The following is a 10,068-nucleotide window of genomic DNA, read 5'->3' as shown; positions in this document are numbered from 1 at the left end:
GGCACCTTAAAAGCTACTGCGACACCACCTTTCCAAATAAGTAGGGTATTCCCGCGGTCGTCGCCTTTTTGGAGTCCTCGACTGGGTTCACTACAGTAGTTTACTGCTCACTCTCCTTCATTTCCTTGGATTTGACACTCTTTGTTTTGGAAAAGCTCAGCGGCACGTCCATTTTATCAATGGAGACGTTGATATGTATCTTTCTACCTCGATTGCCTCCTGACATGAGAGTGTGGTTCGTCGTATTGTATTGGCAGATCGCTTATTGGCCGGGAGTCAAACCCTGACTAGAGGTCAAGGGCTTAACTACTGTGACATCCATGTCCTTGTCCTCGTCAGACAAGGGGTTTTTCCAGAAGTCTACACGGAAACTCTCCTGACTAAGCCTTAAAGGTCCTATAAAGATCTGGTGGATTGCTTGCTGCTGTTTCTTGAAACTGTCGTTTCCAAGGTCAAGAAAAACTTCGCATTGGTAGTCTTGCTGATTGTCATTAGTCATTGTCGGTAACTAAACCTAATATTCAATTAGGCGCCCCGGTATCAACGAAGCTCCGTTAGAATACTGTCGGTACCCTGACTACAAACATGTAACACTGATGGACACGTGGTAGCACGTCCAGCGTTAAGGGGTTCTCTTCATGTGAAGACCAGCACATAAGTTTGGCTATTTAAGAGTCGCGAAATATGGAGCAATTGACCCTTACCTCAGCGTCAGCGTCAGGATCGGGTATTAAAGACGAGACTCTAATTGATATAATGTCGTGTAACAGATTACAGAGGTTATGACATTATTTTTATTATTTCAGCCGAATTGGTCTTAATTGGCTATCTGAGTTCTCATGTACAAACCGAATTAGGTATAGTTTGATATGTATCCGTTTCCATAGGTTGAAAGCTTTTTATCAACAAAATTATAATTTATGCTTGGACAATACACAACCGCAATAGTTATAACATTTCATAATTTAGGTCCAGGCTTTGTAATAGCTCTCCTATAACTTTTCCGCCAAATAGAAGGATATCCACGATTTTATAATGTGCAAAATAGTCTACAGTCTTGAAGTCTGAAATCTGATACTGCAGTATCAGTCGGTATGTCCAACATGGAATAGATAGAAAGGAGCTTGATGACCTTAGATACACTGCGCCTGGTGTCCAAGTACCATATTCTTCTAGTTTTTTCTCGGTGATTTTTTTGAAGCAGCTGACATAATAACACATCTATGGTTTAACAGTCTCATCAATCAATCAATGGGATCTGCCTCGATCTAATGCATCAGCAACTTCATTCCCAACTATGTTGTTATATCCTGGAACCCAACACCGCTTTATGAATCCACGTTGTAAGTACGGCTTTCTTGGCATGTAATCACTAATCTATTACATTTGCCTAAGATGTACCGACGAATTGGTATATCCAGAATTCACACATGACCAAGGCGTGAAAAGGATGGAGGTAGCTGGAAGCTTAGCAGCATATCCAATGCAGATTAGGCAGTGCTCTTGAGAGTTCCGGTCGTGTGTAAGGATCCGGCCACCAGATGAGACACCCATATGTCAGACATACATCCATTATACGACTTCTAGTCTAAGCTCCCAACACTTTTTTATGCCTTTTCTGCATAAATAGAGTGCAATGAGGCCCTTTTTAGGACGCTCCTTAATACCGAGGTATTTGGCGCACGAAGAGAGATTCAATGTAACTCCATCCAGTACTGGCAGCGAAAATGAAATTAATTATTAAAATTTATTTAATTATTTATTTATGTAAAAAATTTATTGAGTTTTTATAAGAGGTTTTGATCTTCTAACTAAACTATATAACCATTTTGAAATGTCTATAATAATTAATATAATACAAAGGCAACCGGTAAATATGTACAGTATGTAGACGGTTGGCTGCTCCAACATAGGACATTTGTGCACAGAATGTTTGGTGGGATTTAAGGAAGCCTTTAAACAAAACGAAAAAAATAATTAAAAAATAATTTAAATTAAGAAAATTTTTTGCATACCATTAGAAAACTGGGGTTAACTTTATTTCGCCAACTAAATGAAGCAACCGTATACTCTTCAATTCCCCATCTATTGATGGAATAACAGTAATGATGTGAATGACCGGCAAATGCTAAACGCGGATGCAGTAATTTGCCTTGGCGCCAACGAAAAGAGTTCCATTAGAGTAATTAAAATATTAAATAGCTCCCAACTTACCAAGCCAATCTGTCGAATTTTTCGATAGAACCTCCCATTTTTCTCGATATTCTTCAATTCTAAGCGAATCATGTTCTCTACATGATCGATCAGATTTACGATATGTGGGGAAATGTTGCAATACTATGGGACGGCTATAGTTGACGTGTTCTTTAATTGTTTCGAAATCATTACATGTATTAAGATTCCTAAGGCAATGTAGTTTAGCTGAAAAAAGTTTCAAGTGTATAAGAAAGAAAGAAAGTGTATTGTTGATAAGTACTGTCAAGTGGTATTATACATAAAAATGGCAACATTTCAGTTTATTTGTTATATATTAATTATGTAAATTATTTTTTAAGTACCTCTACTTGATATGATTATGGATAATCGTATCGTGTCTATCGAAAAGAGATAAGAATTATCTTGACGTACCTGCAACACTGTGCAATTCCTCAACAGCTGTTTGACAAAATTCACAGCCATCATTTTCCATTGCCATTGAATTGATGAGCACAAAGTGAATGCCTCTTAATGTATACATTTGAACACCCGTGTTGTTGAATTGTTCCTCAAACCGATTCATAAAATATGGATGCATTCTGAAATTATCCATAAAATCAGTATTAAAAAATCATTGCAAATCTCATATTGTGATACCTACTTATAATGGAATCCAACATCATGATTTCCCACTGCACTTATTATGGGTATGTTGGTTCGAAAGTGACTATAAAATCGCGTAACATATGCTCGAAAGTCATCATGATCAACCATGTCACCTTCATCGAATAAATCCCCAAGAACAAAAATAATATCTGGTCGGTGCAGAAACAAGGCCGCTTGAAATGCTCTACGCATATGCCATTCACGATATAATTTGTCCAGCCAGTGTCCCCGGAAAGGTCCCAATAAATGGGTATCAGCAATAATCATAGCATGAAGTTCATTTGGTTCTAGAGCTGGCCATGAGCATGAATTCAATTTTATATAATCACCCAGGAATTCACAATAGAACATCGAAGATAAGATCACAAAAAGGCAACGACGCCAATTCATTTCGATTCTAGTTGGGAAGTGGAAAAGAGAGGACATTTTTAATATTTCGAATATTTCAATTAAATGCCGACATAAGTTTATAAATGAACGCTCTTAAATCTACAATTATGCTTTTATAAATTAACAAGGTGCAAATAGAGCAGGATTTAAAAGGAACAAATTATTTCTGTTCATATTTTCTTCCTATTGTTCCATAGCAAATTCAAATGTAGTTCCCGTTTGTTGGCTTTTCATTGTTCAATCGTTTAGATTATGGGGAGTTATAAAGATAATGTTCTAACTTTCATGTACTTTGTTCAGGATGATAGTATACTTTATAAAGGGACTGATTTTTACCCGTTTTATAGTCCCATTTTCTTTCCAACTTCCAGGCTTTGGAACAATGTCTAAAGCTTCAAATATAAATCTTTTTTGGAATTCTTAAACTTTTGGAAATGAACATAAAATGTCAGCATCGTTTATTGGAAAATATATTCTTCAGTATAGAATGGACTTTTCAAGCTCACCGGCCGCTATCTTTGAAGAAGTTCTGCGGCATTTTTTTTTTTCATTATTAAATAATAACAAATAGCGTAGAATACATACAAACAAATTCAGTTGAATCCTTAATTTCATTTATTCCGCTTAAGAAATATTATTAGCAATTTAAAACTTTTGAACCTTTCAAACCGCTTAAGAAGGTAAGGTAAGTCGACTTCTCCAACGAAACGAATATAAAGCCAAAAGAATACTTGATAAAAAATAAACAGAAAGCAAAATCCACCGAGGGAAATCTGTTGTTTACGAATGAGTGTAATGCATAACCCGAGGGAAACTAAAAAAATTCACAAAAAGAGCGCGGAACTAGAAACATTGTTGAGCAAAAAAGGGAAGTGAAAGATGAAAATAGTGTAAGGTGGTTTACACACCATTGAACTAAACGAATAAATCGAACAAAACGGTGCAGGCACTTGGATTGGGCGGAAGTTATAGAGAAAATGCATGGTACTACCCATGGTACAATGAATTCAAGGTAGGGCAGAACTACCATATGATTTCAATTTTTTTATTTTTCTGGCTTAATATGTCAACTTCATTTGCTTATGTGTGTGTCTTCTTTTCAATAATAGAAAAATTGTTCACAAAATATTCAAATTCGGGTGTTTTTAAAATGCTTATTGCAACGTATGCATCGACAAAATCTACAGTTTTTGTCGCGAAATAAACCATAAGAGATATATAGAACATGATTTTGAAAAGAAATGTTGACCTTTTATTCAGTTTTCGCGGTTTTAAATTATTTATTCAAAATCAATGCAACAAGTTGTTTGCTTTTTTATTTTTTTGATAGCAATTCTGACATTACAAGCCAAACAGGTAGACCTCTATACTTGCATTTTTTTCAAAGTTGACCTACCTTCTCTTCATTGTACCATGGTACTACCATGGTTGAAAGATATAGGTAGACGCGTCGACACAGCTGCTGAGACAATGAACTTTCAAACCAATTTTGGAATTGAAAATGTTGAATGAAAAATCATTTAAATTTATAAAAATTGTTGAAAACGCGAAATATAATAACCTCCGAATGACGTAGTATAAGAAAACATATAAAAATCTACTTACATTTAAAAAACATTTGAATTTTTTTTGACATATCAATGCTCCCAAGCGTTGATGCATCTACCTGTATTCTTCTGCCATGGGTACCACAGAACCTGCAGTGGAATCAATTTAATAATATTGCAAAAAAAACCTTTGAACAAATCCAATGAAATACATTTCAAATGTTATGAATCGAAAGGCGGCAAAGAGATGTCGATAAAGAGACATTGTAAAATAAAATTGACGTTTACTTGGTTTACGAATGTGAGAATGTAAAGATGTCGTTGACAACCATCCGTGATCATTGCCCTTTATTTCCAGGGATGGAATTTGAAGAATTATCTCAAACTGTCAATATTTATGGTTGGCAATTCTATGCGTCACAATCCCAGTACAGCGGCCACTCACTATAAAACTTGCTGTACAGACGATGAAGTTTTTGAGTTTTTTGATATTGAATTCAGTGGATTAGAATAAAGAATAATTTTTTAATATATACAATTTTTCACAAAAAAACAAAAAAAAATTAAATAAAATAAGTGCGAAATACGATGTTAACTGACATCTACCATTCAACTCCAGAGCCTTCATCGTAGTTCAGCTGGAAGATGCGAACACATTTAAACAAACAAAAATGACCGAAAAAGACTAATGGAGCTCAATTCAAAGCGTGGACCTACTTCTTTCATGTGACAATAATCCGTCCAATGATAGCTCAAAATGCAAAATTTTTGGGAGTACAATCAGTAAAATACCAAATATCAATGGTGCAAAGTAGTAGAGCGAATGGGAAAGAAAAGGATTTCTATCCTTCCAAAAATTCTTCTGAACATTTAAGATACCTTAAATCGCTTTTGCAGGTCATGATATCGATCATAAATAACCATCGTATGATTTAAGTCATTTTTGGAGTCTTCGCCACTTTCTTCTATTTTTGGCCTTTATTTGGCATCTTTGTTTCTAAGATTTTGGAGTAGAGCCCATATTGGTCTTGACCACTAAAAAATTGTATTTATGCTACCCTGGGGTAAAGAACCATCGTACAGATAATTGCCACATATAAATTTATTCATGTAAAGTCCCCACATTGGAGTATCCCCAAGTCCACTTTCACATCTAATGTGTGGTCAGAAAAAAAATTGTATTCTATTGAATTTGTAACCCCCAAGAGAATATTGGTTGGGAACGTAGATTTGGGATATACATCTATATGAAATAAATTGTGAAAACATGAACAAATTACAAATATAAGAAAGTAGCACGGGACCGAATATTTGTTGAATCGTCATTGAATTATACAATGATGAAAAATATGGACTTTATGTGGTCTCCAATTTACAATTTAAATGACAATTAAAATTAGTTCACATATTACGGTAATGGGTGTAAAATAGTAATTATATTTGACTATTCTGAAATCAGTCTGACCTCAATTATGAGGTGGATAAAACTATTTTTACTTATTTAAATCACGTGATTTTTTTTCAGTTTGACATGATATGTTGTTCTGATATATTTTCGATTTGGCCTCTATTTGTCATCTTGGATTATAAGGGGTGAAGAAAGTTTTCAATGTAGGTCGATGTTTCGCATTTTACCATATTTCAAAGGATTTGGCTAAAAATGTGTATTTGGGGGTGAAAATCTTACACAAAAATGTCAACATATCTACAAATTTTAGAATTTTCTCCATGTAATAGTACCCCCTCAAGTCCACCTTTTGGCGGACAAACAGACCGACATAGTTAGGGGGACTTATGAGGACTCTAATGCACAATCTGAGGTGCTAATGGGTTTAAAGTAATTAACTTTGGCTATTCTTAAATCAATTAGCCCTCAATTATGAGGTGTACAAAGTACAGTAAATTCCAAATTACTGCTCATTTGACTAAAAATTAAAAACTAATCGACCAGTACGTGAACATTTATAACATTCATATCTTTGAATAATTATGCTTTGACAAATATGCATAATAGACAAAAACTACGGGCCGGCAACGCGGACCGGGCCAGCTAGTTTGAAATAATTTCAAATTCGGTTGCAAAATAAATGCATATTTTCGACGTTAATGGGCAAGACATTGTACAATGTAGGGGTAAAACTGTATTGTCCTACTATTTTAGATTCAATCTTGTGGAATAACCCCAAAATTGAATTCTTGTTTCGCGGGATGTACCCAATATAAGAATTTAGAAAATTTGAAAAATATACAAAACCAACTGATGCATATTTAAAACTCTTTTTGACATTATAAGACTCAATCACAGAGTTGCATTATTCTAGTTTCTTTGAAGTTGAGCAACCTTTCTTATTAAGCCATGTTCGCACATACATTCTCAAACTATAGAAACTTAAACTTAATCATATGATTACATTTTTTTTCAAAATTATTATTAAATTTGACAACATCTCATTTTAAGATTTATGTTTACAAATCCATTGGATGCACACAAATCAGAGATGGCAACCTGTTTTATGCCCCGAAATTTGACAAGTTAAATTACAGAAAATGCAGAGATGGGAATGCTTATTTGAAATGACTTTACCTTCTTAATTTTACCATGCTTTACACATACACTTTCAAATGCTGTAAAGCCTGCTGTATTGCAAGTGTTCCGCTGTATGTTTAAAATGTATATGTGAAAACCTCTAAATATATGGAATATATTCACCAGGTAACCATGCGCTCGTTACGAACCCCAAAATAAAATTGCAGCTGAAGAGTGACGTTGGCAACATTTAATAAAAAACATCAAAACACACAAGACCAGTCGGAATCATTTAGCTTATTTCAGAATGGGGATCGACTTTTATTCAATGAAAACTCAAAATGATTAATTAATTATTCAAATTATAACTCAATTCATTCACACACAAATAAGATGTTGTCGAATGAATAATTTTGAAAGAATTGTAAACATAATTGCAACCATGGTACAATGAAGAAAATGTTGGCTAAGTCGAAAAAATTGCTAGTAGCGAGACCTACCTGCATGGATTGTAATGTCAGAAACTAAACAACTTATTGCATTGATTTTGAATAAATAATTGAAAACCGCGAAAACTAAATGAAAGATCAAAATTTCTTTTCAAAATCATGTTCTATATATCTCTAAGGATTTATTTCGATACAAAAACTGTAGATGTAGATGCATACGTTGCAATAAGCATTTTGAAAACACCCTAATTTGAATACTTTCTGAACAATTTTTATTATTGAAAAGACAAATAATAATAAAAGTGTGCAATCTTTCAATTCCATGGCAAATCTGGTTAATATTAATAATGCATTGCTTTTGAAAATATTCACACACTTAGAAAAAAATTTTAATCAGCTGGGAGCTCTACCTTACCTTTTTATTGTACCGTGATTTAAATCATATTATATCATAGGCCTACCTTGATTTTGTTGTACCATGATTGCAACATCTTTCCTTCTTAATTCAACCATGGCAAATTTTATAAAACTGTCAAACAAATAACTTATATGCTCTCTAATTGTTATATCTTGTGTTTAAACTCGAGTTAATCTACCTTTTATAATCCTATTATAAAAATCACCATGGTAACCATTACCAAGGTAACAAAATGAAAATCAATTCCTAGGTGTGTAAATTGTGTAAATAAAAACAAACATTCATATTAAAGATTCAAAAAATATTGTTATTATTTGTGAAAAATGGATATAATTAAAGAGATTAATGAAAAGTTTATGGCACTGGAAGCTGAGGTTGATTCCAAGCTAGATGCTGTGTACGTAAAATATTTTGGATTTAAATATTCTATATTTCCATTTATTTTAATTGGCCGAAAAAGTTGACATGAATAAATTTGGATCGTCAAGTTTGGACTATAAATGCTCTGTTCCAGAACTGCAAGAATGTAATTTTTTTTTCAACGACAAGCGATTTCATGACATCGAAAAAAATGTAAAACTAGTAGAAACTTGAAGGTTCTGGAACAGAGCAAAAAGCCTGAGCCAAATCGGTTTCTTGGATTCGAAATAAAAAACTTCCCAAACGCAGTAATGTCGTAATATGATCCCAATATAATTGATATATGTTGCATCCGATTGAACGCACACAAATCATCAGTATGCACATTTAAAATGTTTACTAATGTTAATATTGAAAATGTCTTATTTAGACTAATTAAAAAACAATAATAGACAATGTATTGCAATTTATAATAGTTTCTAGTTTGATCCATGTCCTTTTTTATAACGCATTAAAATAAATATAAACTTAAATTTCTCCGCTAATCCCAACAAAAAAAACCAAGTTTCATGGGAAGCTGTCACAGGGTGCCTCAATATTTTTTCTTCATCCTTAAGGTATGCATTGTTTTTAATCTTTTAGAAAACGCGAGGAAGAGAAATTTGAAAAGAATGCCGCTATATCTATAGAAAATAAATCATACAACCAAGAACCGAAAATATTGACATACGACGAGGCAATGGTGAGAAATGCCAATCTAATAAAGGTAAGCAATTGCAAATTTCAATTGATAAAATATGTTTTTTGTTTTTTTTCATATATGTTTTATTAAAAAGTTAGTATCGATTTTCTAAACTTTCTTCTTATTTATTATTTCAACAGTCTCTTGAGATGACCAAAGCTCGCCTGCGTTCCCGCTCTACTTTTTCACCTGTTGAACAAATATTGGAAAAAGCTCTGGCAAACTATAAAATGGACTTAATGAGGTCATATCGAAAGGACAATCGCAGTAATGCAGAAAATATATACGATACTGTTGGAATGTAAACTAAAACTTCCTTTTATTTTAATGTCCAACTCTAGGAAATAATATTGGGAATATACTAAATAATATTGGGAATATACTGTTGTACATATTATGCGAAGAAATGTATGGCAGACAATTGCGTTAGGAAATAAGAATAATGCATGTTATCAGACAGCCACCTTGAAAAGGAGGGTATATTAACTTTGTCATTCCGTATGTAATATCCCCAAATATTCGTCGTAGACACCATAAGGTATATATATTTATAATCAGCATAAAATTCTAAGCCGATTTAACGATTTCGTCTGTCTGTCTGTCTGTCTGTTGAAATAACGATACAGCCCAAATTATTTGACGTAGAGCTTAAAAATTTGGCAGAACAATTTGTATTATGTCTTGGATGGTTGGTATTGCCATATAAATGTACCTCCCGATATTCGGTATTTGATGATTTTTGCCACATTTTTTCACGGATTTGTCTAAAAGTT

At 33.5% G+C, this 10,068-nt stretch overlaps 2 protein-coding genes across 3 annotated transcripts; one reads left to right on the top strand and one right to left on the bottom strand.

Moving 5' to 3' along the window:
* Nucleotides 1-1,737: 1,737 nt before the first annotated feature.
* On the bottom strand, nt 1,738-4,006 carry LOC101901123 (metallophosphoesterase 1 homolog). Of its 2 annotated transcripts, none has more exons than XM_020038206.2 (6): nt 3,838-4,006; nt 2,858-3,259; nt 2,629-2,795; nt 2,215-2,421; nt 2,016-2,152; nt 1,738-1,953 (listed from the first exon to the last, which is right to left on the bottom strand). In XM_020038206.2, exons 2-6 carry the CDS (start codon nt 3,250-3,252, stop codon nt 1,777-1,779), a joined length of 1,083 nt encoding a protein of 360 aa, XP_019893765.1. In that variant the 5' UTR covers nt 3,253-3,259; nt 3,838-4,006; the 3' UTR covers nt 1,738-1,776. The 2 variants fall into 2 exon arrangements, with proteins under 2 accessions (XP_019893765.1, XP_011294103.2); XM_011295801.3 differs by lacking the exon at nt 3,838-4,006 and adding an exon at nt 3,759-3,805.
* A 4,424-nt stretch (nt 4,007-8,430) lies between these two features.
* On the top strand, nt 8,431-9,838 carry LOC101900944 (uncharacterized). Its single transcript, XM_005175845.3, has 3 exons — nt 8,431-8,590; nt 9,196-9,319; nt 9,436-9,838. Exons 1-3 carry the CDS (start codon nt 8,517-8,519, stop codon nt 9,598-9,600), a joined length of 363 nt encoding a protein of 120 aa, XP_005175902.1. The 5' UTR covers nt 8,431-8,516; the 3' UTR covers nt 9,601-9,838.
* Nucleotides 9,839-10,068: the final 230 nt, after the last annotated feature.

The sequence above is a fragment of the Musca domestica genome, unplaced genomic scaffold, assembly GCF_030504385.1.
Source record: "Musca domestica strain aabys unplaced genomic scaffold, Musca_domestica.polishedcontigs.V.1.1 11, whole genome shotgun sequence".
NCBI lineage: Eukaryota > Metazoa > Arthropoda > Insecta > Diptera > Muscidae > Musca > Musca domestica.
Note: the sequence above shows the minus strand (reverse complement) of the source record. Positions and strands in the feature narration are given on the sequence as shown.